The 14,288-nt window shown below is 46.4% G+C and overlaps 1 protein-coding gene across 2 annotated transcripts in view; it reads right to left on the reverse strand.

Moving 5' to 3' along the window:
- EZR (ezrin) overlaps nucleotides 1-11,427 on the reverse strand; it is a 55,588-nt gene extending 44,161 nt beyond the window's left edge. Inside the window, exons 1-2 of one of the 2 annotated variants that reach the window (XM_069975031.1) lie at nucleotides 11,325-11,427; nucleotides 10,204-10,268 (exon numbers count right to left, since the gene is read on the reverse strand). In XM_069975031.1, the coding sequence (XP_069831132.1) occupies nucleotides 10,204-10,215 (12 nt within the window). In that variant the 5' untranslated portion in view covers nucleotides 10,216-10,268; nucleotides 11,325-11,427. Of the gene's footprint in view, nucleotides 1-10,203; nucleotides 10,269-11,149; nucleotides 11,268-11,324 lie in introns of those variants that run through there. The other variant, XM_069975032.1, reaches the window with a different exon arrangement.
- Nucleotides 11,428-14,288: the final 2,861 nt, after the last annotated feature.

Here is a 14,288-nt window from a genome sequence, read left to right on the forward strand (position 1 = left end):
CCAGTACGAGAATGCAGAGACTTAGTATCACAGCGTATTTTGCTGTGGAACTCGCAGAGTGAAATCCGCTGTGATATTGTACATTTGAATCTACCCTCAGGGTAGGTTCACACATACCAGAATCGCAGCGGATTTTACACGATTCTCAGTACTTTCAGTTTGTATGGGTTTACATACTTGCAGCAGAATGAAATATCCGCTGAGAGTATGTAAACCCATACAAACGTACAGTGCTGGGGTTAGCAGGGTGAAATCCGCTGCGATTCCGGTATGTGTGAACCTACCCTTAATGTGTTTTTTTCACATATTAAAGGGGTATTTGATCAAAAAAAGTTTTTGTTTTTATTCAGATGAACTGCTGTCAGAAATTTATACAGATTTGTAATTTACTTTACTTAATTTAAAAATCTCAAGTCTTCAAGTACTTATCAGCTGCTGTATGTCCTGCAGGAAGTGGTGTATTCTTTCCAGTCTGACACACTTCTCTCTGCTGCCACCTCTGTCCGTGACAGGAACTGTCCAGAGCAGTAGCAAATACCCATAGAAAACCTCTCCTGCTCAGGACAAGTACATGACAGGGAGAAAGGTGGCAGCAGAGAGCACTGTGTCTGACTGAATCACATACAGCAGATAATAAGTACTTTAATACTGGAGATTTGTAAATAGAAATAAATTACAGATCTATACAACTTTCTGACACCAGTAGACTTTCAGGAGAAAAAAAAGATGCATGATTTCCTGGCAGCGCCATGCATCCTAGTTCCTGTCCTGTGTCCTGACCTTCTGTCTCTGAGCAATGTTACTTATACTGCCCCCATATACTATGTAATAGTGCTGGGACATACGTATGCAGCTTACTATAGTACATATTAGCTTTTACTACAGGACGTAACAAGTTACACATTAGACACTAGAGAAGGATGACAGTAGTGTGATTCATGAAGTAACATGGACAGGGAAGCAATTCTGTACAAAAGACAAAAAGCATCAGGCAGGTACTAACAGCTTCAATAACTACACATTACATTAACTAGGAAATTAAACCTGACACCATAAGTGAAATCATTCCTTTGAAGAGGGAATCCAACAGGGTTTTACAGGACTATCCTTCCCATAAACCACCTTTATTGGACCAATATTTTTTGTGTAACATCATACATGTATCTCTTTGGAATCTTCATGTATGTAAATGAAAAAATACATTTATTTAGTCCCATTCTCCAAATCTTCTATCCTGTCCTCTACTAGGTAGATGCAAACTACACAGGCTGGATGTCCTATATGGTAACAAGGACAGGTACATGGCAGCTAATGAGGAGCTATAGACTATATAGAAACAGGTCCTGTGTGGCACTTTTCCTATAGGCACTATGGACCAATATACTTATGGGGGGAGATTTATCAAAGGGTGTAAAATTTAGACTGGTGCAAACTGTCCACAGCAACCAATCACAGCTCAGCTTTCAGCTCTGGTTAAAGGAAAAAGGAGCTGTGATTGGTTGCTGTGGACAGTTGGCACCAGTCTAAATTTTACACCCTTTGATAAATCTCCCCCATGGTTTATTGTTTCATGGGTTTGTTGTTAGGTCAGGGACAAAGTCTAATAAATTGTAAAAAATGTAAATATAACGGGAGGATTTATTATTTACGCACCTTGGGGGAGATTTATCAAACATGGTGTAAGGTGAAACTGGCTCAGTTGCCCCTAGCAACCAATCAGATTCCACCTTTCATTCCACACAGACTCTTTGGGAAATGAAAGTTGTAATCTGATTGGTTGTAGGGGCAACTGAGCCAGTTTCACTTTACACCAAGTATTTTCCATAGTCATCCATGTGATTTACAAGGAAAGGGGGATGGGGGCTCTTTGATTGGTTGAGGACTCGACCTCTCCCTATGTGTGCTTTGTCACTTTTAAATGATTTTATGTGTTTATTTTTCTGTGAATTACGAAACAAACATTTCTATATTTTTATTACTTTGAGTGCACCCTCCATTCCGTAGGTACACATTTTCTTGGTGGTGTACCAGTTTGTGCAAAAATCGGTGCCTTTTTCCCCAACGTACGCCCCACTCATCTGATGGATTTACTAAGAGGCATGCACCAATTAGTAATGCTGTGTTTACACGGAACGATAATCGTTTGAATATTTGCAATAACGATCACATTTGAGCGATAATCGTTCTGTGTAAACACAGCAAACGATCAATCAACGAGCGAAAAATCATTCATTTTGATCTTTCAACATGTTCTCAAATTGTCGTTTGTCGTTCGCTAAAAATTCGCAGATCGCTTTGCGTGAACAGTCTTTCAAAGATTCACCCTATGTAAAAGATGGGCTTAAGCGATCTTAAAAACGATCGCAATAACGATTTTTCTTGCGAATTTTCTTACGATTTTTTTAACGATTCGTTCGTCTAAACGCTGATCGTTATAAAAACCAAATTGTTGCTTCAAAATCGTTAAACGATCGATTGAGCAAATTATCGCTTCGTGTAAATGCAGCATAAATCTAGCAGGGTGATGGGGGTGGGGCTTCATTTAATTTTCACAAAAACCACAAAGAAAACAACATGAAGTTTTTTTTTAGAAAAATGCCAGCGCCCAGATGTTAGCTGGATGTCAATGGCAGTTTATAAGATGCAATACATACTTGGCATTTTATTGTGTGGCAGTTTTCTCTCCTGTCTGCCATTTTTGAGGCTCTTTGGCAGTTTTTCTAAAATGCCGCTTATGTATTAGCATTTTTTTTTCCCCAGGCAAAAAAACACCAAGATCATATTTGGCAGTTTCTCTAGCTTTTTTTTTTTTGGAAGCCAAAAAAACCCCACTAAAAAACTGCATGTGAAGCAGCCCTATACTGGCATACTGGTACGCCGGTCTTGATAAATCCCCTCTGCTGACCTTTACGATCATACAATGTTTCTTGGTGGCCACCATGTATGCTTGTTTTCTATATATATATATATATATATATATATATATATATATATATATATATGTTGGCATTCACTGAAAAAAGCTTTTAACATTGGCATTCGCTGAACATTGGCCCTTCATTCTTTGATAACCTGGTTCCTGTGTACCTAAGGTGTGTGATCAATGCAGTACAATACAAATAGTTGTACACATCCTGATACTCCCACTGAATCATGCACCAAGAATAATCTATACGTGGAGTCACTTTCTGTTTATCTATAAGTTAATGAATCAGCAAGTGATTTGCTGCTAGGTAACAAGCTGTGTGCCATGGAATCCAGTCTATTACTACAGGACCAGTGATAAGACGAGTTATGTAAGGTATTTATGGGCACTCAATGACAGCACACCATGTGTCATCACTGTTTTGGTTACTGTTACGATAAATTCACGCCTGGCAAATTTCTTGCAAAACTTCCAGCAACTGAGGATTTCATCTGAATGGAGAATTCTATAGAGAATTCTATCTTCTTGCTGCCAAAACAACTTCATTAATATGAATTAAACGTCTAGAACAATTTTGCCAAGTGTGATGTGAGCCATAAAAATGGGTCAGGTGTGTTGGATTTTAACATACCTAATAGATTAAACTAGCAGATCGAGCATATATGTAGAAAAAAAATGGCCAATCACACCATACAGGTCTAGTTTTATCAAATATTGGCCCCAAAAAATTATAACATGATTCCTTATTTTTTGCAACACCAACTGTACTTTGCAATGGTAGACTTAGTTTTTTCATAAAATATGCTGCGAAACTGGCAAAAAAAAAATTGCGATGTGAAAAATTAAAAGCAATTTATGTTCACATTTATGCTGTTCACCCAGACTTTCATCTCACACCGGTCTTACGCAATCTCTCGCCAGCACACGGGCAAGCTGTATTTATATAAAGGCTCAAACCTCTACAAAATTTCAAGCATGTGAGCAGCTGGTGTGCCCTCACTGAAATCTGCACCCGCTTAGAGCTGGCACAGAACTACAGAACCTGGTGTAAATCTATAGTATGAATGCAACATGTGAAAAAGAGAAAGGATAACAAAATACAGCTTCTATGCTAAGGGCCCTATTACATGGAGTGATAATCTGGCCAATTATTGCTCCATGTAATAGAGACAATGATTAACAAATGACAACAATCATCTACTGATCAAGTCTTTTGGTGCTGACCTAAAATTGTTGACCAACGATCACACATCTCTATATACTGACGATTGTTTAAAAAAAAAAAAATAACTGTATACATACCTCTCCATTATCTATGGTATTCTTCTGCCCTCTGCTCGATTCCCAGAGCCGCCACTGTAGCTTCAGAGTGGGTCTAGTAACTGACAGGCTGCTCAGCCAATCACTAACTGGTTGAGCGGCCTTTCTGGCTCAGCAGCCTGTCAGCTCAGAGACCTGCTCTAAAGCTACAGCAGCGGCTCCAGGAAGTGAGTAGAGAGCAGAAGAATATCAGGAACCGTGGAGAGGTATGTATACATTTTTAAGGCAAGGGCTGCACGGACAGTGCATCGCTATTGCATCGCTTCGTGTAATAACTCATGTTGTAAAACAACGATCAGCTGACATGCACAATGTCGGCTAATCACTGGTTTACAACAGGAACAAAAATCTTGATTCCCATTGTCACAGTCTGCTGGCTGTCGCTCTGTGTAATAGGAGAGGTGGCAGCAGACCGTCCCTATCTCCTATGGGTTCCCGGACAATCTAAAGATCATCCAGGGAGCCCCTCCCAAAGCTCCCCATGGCCTCCCAGCTCTTATCTGTGTAATAGCGCCAACAGTAAATGAGGAGCAAGCGAGCGCTAACCTGACAGGTAGGCACTCACTTGCTCCTGCAGATTGGGTAGTGTAATAGGGTCCTTTAGAATATAATCTTTAAGGCCATTTATTAGAATTGTACATATTGCACAGTATACTGCTGATCAGAAACTACACAACAGTATTAAAACACCACTCAGACACAGAACAGCTTTTGACTGTATCCTGTCAAGCCCCTAGCAACCTAATCCTATTAACAGCTGTCTGCCCTAAGATCAAAACATGGATCCCTTTATTGGCTATAAGCTCTTCTGCTAGGATGTAACTGGAAAACCTGACAACAATAACAAACCCAGGTTTTCTACATAAAGACAATAAAGTATATTGTGGTCTTCACCACTACATTGTGTTGTATAAAGCTTACTTCTCTGCTGCTATAATAACACTGAGCATCTCATGATATATGAAATAAGTAATGACTGCTTTTATACGCTATTTACATGGGATCTAAAAACACAAAAAGGAACTTAGTCTATCCCACAGATTCACTATATGTAAACAATCAGGGGACTCCAGTGATTTATTTTTATTTTTTTAAATCAACTGGTACCAGAAAGTTATGCAGATTTGTAAATCCCTTCTATTTATAAATATCATGTCTTTATTAGCTGCTGTACGTCGTGCAGGAAGTGGTGTATTCTTTCCACTCTGACACAGTGCTCTCTGCTGCCACCTCTGTCTATGTCAGGAACTGTCCACAGCAGGAGAGGTTTTCTATTGGTAATTGCTGCTGATGGACAGTTCCTGACATAGACAGAGGTGGCAGCAGAGAGCACTGTGTCAGACTGGAAAAAATACCCCTTCAAAGACGGACTCATCTGGCACTGACTGCCCGCTTAGCCAATCACTGGCCGAGGCGCTGTACCGTCTGTTAAGTTTTGAGCGGAATACTCCTTTAAGTGCTGTGATTTTTGCTTTTCTTGCTATTTTCTATTATTCTATTCTGGCAATAAACCTAACAGAACCAAAAAGAACAACCAAAATTTGTTCAGATGTGGTGTTATTTTTATCAATATGGATAACTATTTATATAAGAAAATCACTTGATTATCCCTGTATCGTATATGGATACATATGGATAGTTGGTCTTGCTCGGGACCTGGTAATGGTTAAGTATTACTTTCTCACAGAGGCAGAGCCTCGGACAATGGGCCATTTGGCACACCGTCCTCTGCTGTAACTGGATTCAGAGCCAGCACTAGAACATGACTTTTTATTGCTAAGTCCTGTGACCAGATGTAATTGCAGGACGGTGTCATTGTCTAAAAGCCTTTAGTTACAAAAACAAACAAGGCATTCTCCATTGGTCAGCATGCAGTCGTTACTCTTATTTTGATGACAGACGCATTGTGTGAGCTCGCAAACCCTGATAACATTCAGGCCACCGGTTAGCTCTATTGTTGAGGAAATGAGTTATATCTCACCGCTTATTGTCTGTGATGATGTTCGCTAAAGAAACAATATGAGCGCATACAAATGGGATTAAAAGAAAAAGAATAAAAACTAAACCGAGTTATTTCACAGGATGTTTGTAATGAATAAAAATGACTGAAGATGATCAGGTTTCCTTCCCTCTTGAAGGTTTAAGGGAGTAGTTCACTAAATAAACTTTTCTTTTAAAATCAGCTGCTGTATGTCCTGCAGGAAGTGGTATTCTTTTCGGTCTGGAGAGCAGTAGCGGTTTTCTATGGGGATTTGCTCCTGCTCTGGACAGTTCCTGACATGGACAGAGGTGGCAGAAGAGAGCATTGTGTTAGACTGGAAAGAATACACCACTTCCTCAGGGACATACAGTAGCTCATAAGTACTGGAAGGTTTTTTTTGTATAGAAGTAAACTACAAATTTCTGGTACTTGCTGGGACCAGTTGTTTGAATGAAAAAATTATGAGGTGAATTACCCCTTGAAGGTGGCCACATACATTCATTATTCACATCTGCGTTTGTCTCATTCATGAACAGATTAGTCCATATTAAATGAATTAAGTGAAAAAAACACACTGCACTTTTGCAGTCTGTTTAACATATCCGTTTTATAGGAGAGAAAAAAACAATGCAAAAACGAATGCAATTGTGTGTTTCTGTTTGGATCCGTTTTTTTTATTGACCTCCATTATAAGAAAAAGAATCAAGATTTTCTGTATTTTAAAAGTAACTATTTAAAAATGGATCCGAGTGTGAACCCATTGACTATATTGTAAAAAATAAAAAAGGATATGTGCATTCTGTTTTGGTTCCATTTTTTGGGGACGGGCAATACATTTTTGCATAAACAAATTTTATGTCTATCCAAAAGAACACTGAAGTATTTGATGAAAGCGGATAAAAACCTAGCCAAACCCACTGATTTTAGTCACATGGGCCAAATATCTAAAATGTATGGGGTCAAAGGTGTCACTTCACTTATTTTTAACAAGGATTTATATAAGAACACAAATATATTGAGACGAAAAACATCTATTTTACTCCAAGGCAAATGATATTAAAACAACATAGGTAATATTGATGCCAAGTATGTATTAAATTATTAAACAAAGGGCTTGGATGGGCACATAAAAATCCACTGGTTGTATGTATAAGTAGAGTAGGGATGGGAAACCTTTGGCCCTCCAGCTGGTGCAAAACTACAATTCCCATGGTGCCTGGACAGCTAAAGCTTTTGGATTGCCCGGCATAATGGGAATTGTAGTTTTGCAAAAGCTTAAGGGCCAAAGGTGGGGATCCCTCCTCTAGAGGAAAGCTTCGTTTACTGTCATGCTTAGTACATAGATGTGTTCCTCTGTACTGGAAATGGCTCCTAATCAGTCAATGACACTAGAGAATGAGGAAGTGAGGTTAGCGTCTCAGACAGGCTCAGCCCATTGGACGTCACCTTCACTTCTCTATTACTCCATATGTCTACAAAGATGATCATTCCCAACAAACTCAATGACTAGATAAACATAAATTTTAATAATTCCAATTTTTTAGGGTATCAACATGTTATATATATAGAAACAATGGCAGAAGTAACCATATGTGTAAACCTTAGTATACCATCCCCACCCACATAACAGTGAGAGCAGGGGTGGGAGAGGATGACCTGCTCAGCCGAGGACTTATCACACAGGGAGGGGGAATTTTTTTGAAGTCAATAGAAAGACGGACGTCCAATGTACACAATGTATTGGATAACAGACGTTATTGCAGCGGACATCATAATAACGTTTATTTTCGGACTTTTTTTACTAGTTGTTAACACACATGTTTTTTGTCACCGTTTTTACTATTAAATTCAATGGACTTTCAATTAAGCCACACCCAAAGGCCAATTAGTAACCCCAAACTAGAATAATGTACCAACAGCTGTCATTGCACTAAGGGGAGGCCAGGCAGCTAAATGACGTCCGTTATTTTAGACTCAAAATGATGGATGTCATTTTAAACGGAGCTGAAAAAACGTTGTCTGAGCATAGCCTTTAGATGACTGTCACCCCCAAGCTGAATCCGATCTGGATCTTCTCGGGTGGGACACCGGAGACCCGTATGTGAAAATGTAACAATACGCTGCTTGTTATGTTATCCCAATGGGCAGCAACATATTAAAACTGAGTTTTGAGCAGAATACCCCTTTAACTTTAGGCTCTGTTCATGCATTCTCATTTCTGGTATCCATCAAAGAAACAGAAAACAAAACATAATGCTATTGCCGGATCGCAACAACGCCCAACTGACCCCACAGATTATGGGTCCATTGGGTTCCCATTAAACATTATGGCCTCTACTTCCAATACAGTCAGCAATATTTGAATGAATGAAAACCTGTTCAATCAAGACCATAAAGTATTCTGTGTAACTGAACAAGCACAGACATCAGATACACAGGTAGAGACATGATCGGATATTTGTAGACCATAGTGACCAACATATGTCTATAACAATGATTATTTTATATTTTAGGTAAATTAACATTTTTGTAAAAAAAAATTACATAACTTTTTGGGCAATTTTAAGAAATAATATTTTTGTAAGGATAACATTTTCAATAATCCTTAAGGGTGCCTTCACACCTACTGACTCGCAGTGTTAATAACGCTGCGAGTCGGCTAGGTCCTGGCAGATCACTGTCAGTACATACACGCAGTGGTATGAACGACCGCTGCGTGTATGTAATTCTGTCAGCCGCTTAACCCCTTCTGATGCCGGCCGCCTCCCGCTCCGCTCTGTATACATTACCTGTCCTCGCTCCACGGGGTCCCGGCATCCTGCTCTCCCACCCGGCCAATCAGTGGCTGCGGCAGGGCAACACACTGATTGGCCGAGCGCGAGAGCAGGACGCCGGGACCCCGTGGAGCGAGGAGGTAATGTATACAGAGTGGAGCGGGAGGCGGCCGGCTGGCATCAGAAGGGGTTAAGTGGCCGGCAGATTTACATACACGCAGCGGTCGTTCAGACAGTGATCTGCCAGGACCTAGCCGACTCGCAGTGTTATTAACGCTGTGAGTCGGTAGGTGTGAAGGCACCCTAGGGGTCTGTTTACACGTATAGACTCGCTGCGTAAAACTCGCACAGAACTCGCATCAAACTCGCATGAAAGTAGCAGCGTTTTTGTGGTGTTGAACTTGCCTGTAAAAATCATGTGAAAATCAAAACTCGCATGTAAAAATCGCACCAAACACGCAGCGAGAATACACATACATTAACTTGATAGCAATCAGTATCGCTGTGAATTTATGTGCGAGAAACTCACAGCGATAAATACGCAGCAAGTCTGCATGTGTGAACAGACCCTTAAGGGGATATCAATTTCTGTCAAAATATTGCACAGGGTGTATGGTAAACTACTTGGCCTCCTTTAGACAAGTCAGCATGTTACGTTTGATACTTTGTATATTTCTACAGCAACCCCATATTCCCAATGGAGGTACTAACTAACCACATGGATTTGTCTAGAGGAGGCCAGGTAATGCGCAAGTATGCAGGAAGATGGGCAACCAATGGAAAAACTAACTAACTGCATGGATCTGTCTAGAGGAAGCCAGGAAGTCTACCGCCAGCTATGCAGGAAGATGTACAGCTATATATATATATATATATATATATATATATATATATATATATAGAGTCCCAATGGAGATACTAACTGCATAGGTCTGTTAGAGGAGGCCAGGTAGTCTACCGTCAGCTATGCAGGAAGATGTACAACCTCATGAAGGAGATATAAACATCCCACAAACTCTGAAAGCAAAGCGAGTCGGCATTCTTTAAAACTTTACTTATCCAATGCATAAAATATTCATCTATTGATAACCCATTGCTCACATATCACATCCTGATATTTTATTGTATCTTACTGTATCTTATTATTTATTATTAAGAATAAGAGTAGACATAAGGCATTCGGTGACGTCAGGCGGACTTACCGGTTTTGGCATGGTTGCTTCTTTCTCAAAGTCTTTTACTGAAGTAAGAAAAAATTCTAGATCTCCTGAAAGCAGAATAAAGGGAAACTCCAATGAGAAAGTGTGAGCCGAACAGAGTGGAGGGCAGGATGAGGGAGTATTATGGGAAGCAGCTAATATAAGGTTGTGTGCTCAGGTCTATGAATCATAAGGAAAACAAGCAGTTCTAAGTCGGAGTGAAGGAGCCGGCCTCACCCAGCGGCAGAAAGTCCAATTACAACCCCTTAAAGGTCACATATACCACACCCAGACGGCCATCCCTATATACCCTATATACCCATACAGCAGACTTACTGGGATCTTCATGTAAAGGGGTAAACACTATATGGGAAGTCCCTGGCACATGTGGTGGTACAGGGCCCCAGCTCAGGTTGGTGCCATCTTGCCCCTTGGCTGGCACTGAATAAACTCCATGATAAGTAAAGCAGACAGTCCAGGTGGTGGCTGTCTCCCCATATGAAAGGGCACTCCAGGTCTATGGTGGGGTATTCACCATGCTGACTATGTGCTTCACTATATAAGAGCCCAGCTCCTCATCCTCCCCTCAGAGGTCAGCCCCCTCCTCCTGTGAGGAGAGTTCACGGTGTGGCCGGACGAGCTGCAGCCATGGAGGCTCCTGACCCACCTCCCTCTACCTGCCCGGCCGCCTCACACCTCTACCTGCCCGGCCGCCTCACACCTCTACCTGCCCGGCCGCCTCACACCTCTACCTGCCCGGCCGCCTCACACCTCTACCTGCCCGGCCGCCTCACACCTCTACCTGCCCGGCCGCCTCGCACCTCTACCTTCCCGGCCGCCTCATACACTTATATAACTTGTTCTGCCACTTCCCCGCTCCACACCGTGTACTGCGGCTTCAGCCCGATATGTCCCATGCACACAGGGGAGATGGTGGCCCCTCAATTACCGCAGCACGTCTGGCAGCTGGTCACACCTGGCGGATCCGGGCAGTGTAGTGAGGCCACCACAGGGTGACAGGTGCCTCACCTACCAGCTCGGTGTATGGGAAGGAGGAGGGTGCCCCTTCCGGCTGCCCCCGGCCTCCGCCACACCGAGGCTACATGACACATATACACACTCACCTGTCTGCCAGCCTGTGCCCGAGGTGCCCTGCTCTCCCCGGGAGCTCCTGTACTGCAATATGGCTGCTGGCTGGCAAACTTAGTGCAACAGGTCCCTCCCTCCCCCTCCCGGCCGCCACTCCCTCAGCTGCGGGACCTGGTGTCACCGTCTACCTGCCTCTCCCTCCGCCCGGGCCGTACGTCACCACATAGGAGGCCAGAGCCCGGCGGCGGGTGCCATGTGCTGGGACCGGGGGAGAGGCGATAGAGGGGCAGAGAGGGGACAGGTGCTGGGACCGGAGGAGAAGGGGGATAGAGGGCAGAGAGGGGACAGGTGCTGGGACCGGAGGAGAAGGGGGATAGAGGGCAGAGAGGGGACAGGTGCTGGGACCGGAGGAGAAGGGGGATAGAGGGCAGAGAGGGGACAGGTGCTGGGACCGGATGAGAAGGGGGATAGAGGGCAGAGAGAGGACAGGTGCTGGGACCGGGGGAGAAGGGGGATAGAGGGCAGAGAGGGAACAGGTGCTGGGACTGGAGGAGAAGGGGAAAGAGGGCAGAGAGGGGACAGGTGCTGGGACCGGGGGAGAAGGGGGATAGAGGGCAGAGAGGGGACAGGTGCTGGGACCGGAGGAGAAGGGGCATAGAGGGCAGAAAGGGGACAGGTGCTGGGACCGGAGGAGAAGGGGGATAGAGCAAGGGCAGAGAGGGGACAGGTGCTGGGACCGGGGGAGAAGGCGGATAGAGCGAGGGCAGAGAGGGGACAGGTGCTGGGACCGGGGGAGAAGGGGGATAGAGGGCAGAGAGGGGACAGGTGCTGGGACCGGAGGAGAAGGGGGATAGAGCAAGGGCAGAGAGGGGACAGGTGCTGGGATCGGAGGAGAATGGGGATAGAGGGCAGAGAGGGGACAGGTGCTGGGACCGGATGAGAAGGGGGATAGAGGGCAGAGAGGGAACAGGTGCTGGGACCGGAGGAGAAGGGGGATAGAGGGCAGAGAGGGAACAGGTGCTGGGAGCGGAGGAGAAGAGGGATAGAGGGCAGAGAGGGGACAGGTGCTGGGACCGGAGGAGAAGGGGGATAGAGGGGCAGAGAGGGGATAGAGGGGCAGAGAGGGGACAGGTGCTGGGACCGGGGAAGAAGGGGGATAGAGGGCAGAGAGGGGAGAGTGCTGGGACCGGATGAGAAGGGGGATAAAGCAAGGGCAGAGAGGGGACAGGTGCTGGGACCGGGGGAGAAAGAGATAGAGGGCAGAGAGGGGACAGGTGCTGGGACCGGATGAGAGGGGGGATAGAGGGGCAGAGAGGGGACAGGTGCTGGGACCGAAGGAGAAGGGGGATAGAGGGCAGAGAGGAGACAGGTGGTGGGACCGGGGAGAAGGGGGATAGAGGGGCAGAGAGGGGACAGGTGCTGGGACCGGGGGAGAAGGGGGATAGAGCGAGGGCAGAGAGGGGACAGGTGCTGGGATCGGGGGAGAAGGGGGATAAAGGGCAGAGAGGGGACAGGTGCTGGGACCGGAGGAGAATGGGGATAGAGGGCAGAGAGGGGACAGGTGCTGGGACCGGATGAGAAGGTGGATAGAGGGCAGAGAGGGAACAGGTGCTGGGACCGGAGTAGAAGGGGGATAGAGCGCAGAGAGCGGACAGGTGCTGGGACCAGAGGAGAAGGGAGATAGAGGGCAGAGAGGGGACAGGTGCTGGGACCGGAGGAGAAGGAGGATAGAGGGCAGAGAGGGGACAGGTGCTGGGACCGGAGGAGAAGGGGGATAGAGGACAGAGAGGGCACAGGTGCTGGGACCGGAGGAGAAGGGGGATAGAGGGCAGAGAGGGGACAGGTGCTGGGACCGGAGGAGAAGGGGGATAGAGGGCAGAGAGGGGACAGGTGCTGGGACCGGGGGAGAAGGGGGATAGAGCAAGGGCAGAGAGTGGACAGGTGCTGGGACCGGGGGAGAATGGGGATAGAGGGCAGAGAGGGGACAGGTGCTGGGACCGGGGGGAGAAGGGGGATAGAGGTGCAGAGAGGGGACAGGTGCTGGGACCGGGGGAGAAGGGGGATAGAGCGAGGGCAGAGAGGGGACAGGGGGAGAAGGGGGATAAAGAGAGGGCAGAGAGAGGACAGGTGCTGGGATCGGGGAAGAAGAGGGATAGAGGGCAGAGAGGGGACAGGTGCTGGGACCGGGGAGAAGGGGGATAGAGCGCAGAGAGCGGACAGGTGCTGGGACCGGAGGAGAAGGGGGATAGAGCGAGGGCAGAGAGGGGAAAGGTGCTGGGACCGGGGGAGAAGGGGGATAGAGGGCAGAGAGGGGACAGGTGCTGGGACCGGGGGAGAAGGGGGATAGAGGGCAGAGAGGGGACAGGTGCTGGGACCGGAGGAGAAGGGGGATAGAGCGAGGGCAGAGAGGGGACAGGTGCTGGGACCGGAGGAGAAGGGGGATAGGGTGCAGAGAGGGGACAGGTGCTGGGACCGGAGGAGAAGGGGGATAGAGCGAGGGCAGAGAGGGGACAGGTGCTGGGACCGGGGGAGAAGGGGGATAGAGCGCAGAGAGCGGACAGGTGCTGGGACCGAAGGATAAGGGGGATAGAGGGCAGAGAGGGGACAGGTGCTGGGACCGGAGGAGAAGGGGGATAGAGAGAGGGCAGAGAGAGGACAGGTGCTGGGACCGGAGGAGAAGGGGGATAGAGCGAGGGCAGAGAGGGGACAGGTGGGGAGAAGGGGGATAGAGCGAGGGCAGAGAGGGGACCGGAGGAGAAGGGGGATAGAGCGAGGGCAGAGAGGGGACAGGTGCTGGGACCGGAGGAGAAGGGGGATAGAGTGAGGGCAGAGAGGGGACAGGTGCTGGGACCGGAGGAGAAGGGGGATAGAGCGAGGGCAGAGAGGGGACAGGTGCTGGGACCGGAGGAGAATGGGGATAGAGCAAGGGCAGAGAGTGGACAGGTGCTGGGACCGGGGGAGAATGGGGATAGAGGGCAGAGAGGGGACAGGTGCTGGGA

The sequence above is a fragment of the Dendropsophus ebraccatus genome, chromosome 6 (assembly GCF_027789765.1).
Source record: "Dendropsophus ebraccatus isolate aDenEbr1 chromosome 6, aDenEbr1.pat, whole genome shotgun sequence".
Classification (NCBI taxonomy): Eukaryota; Metazoa; Chordata; class Amphibia; order Anura; family Hylidae; genus Dendropsophus; species Dendropsophus ebraccatus.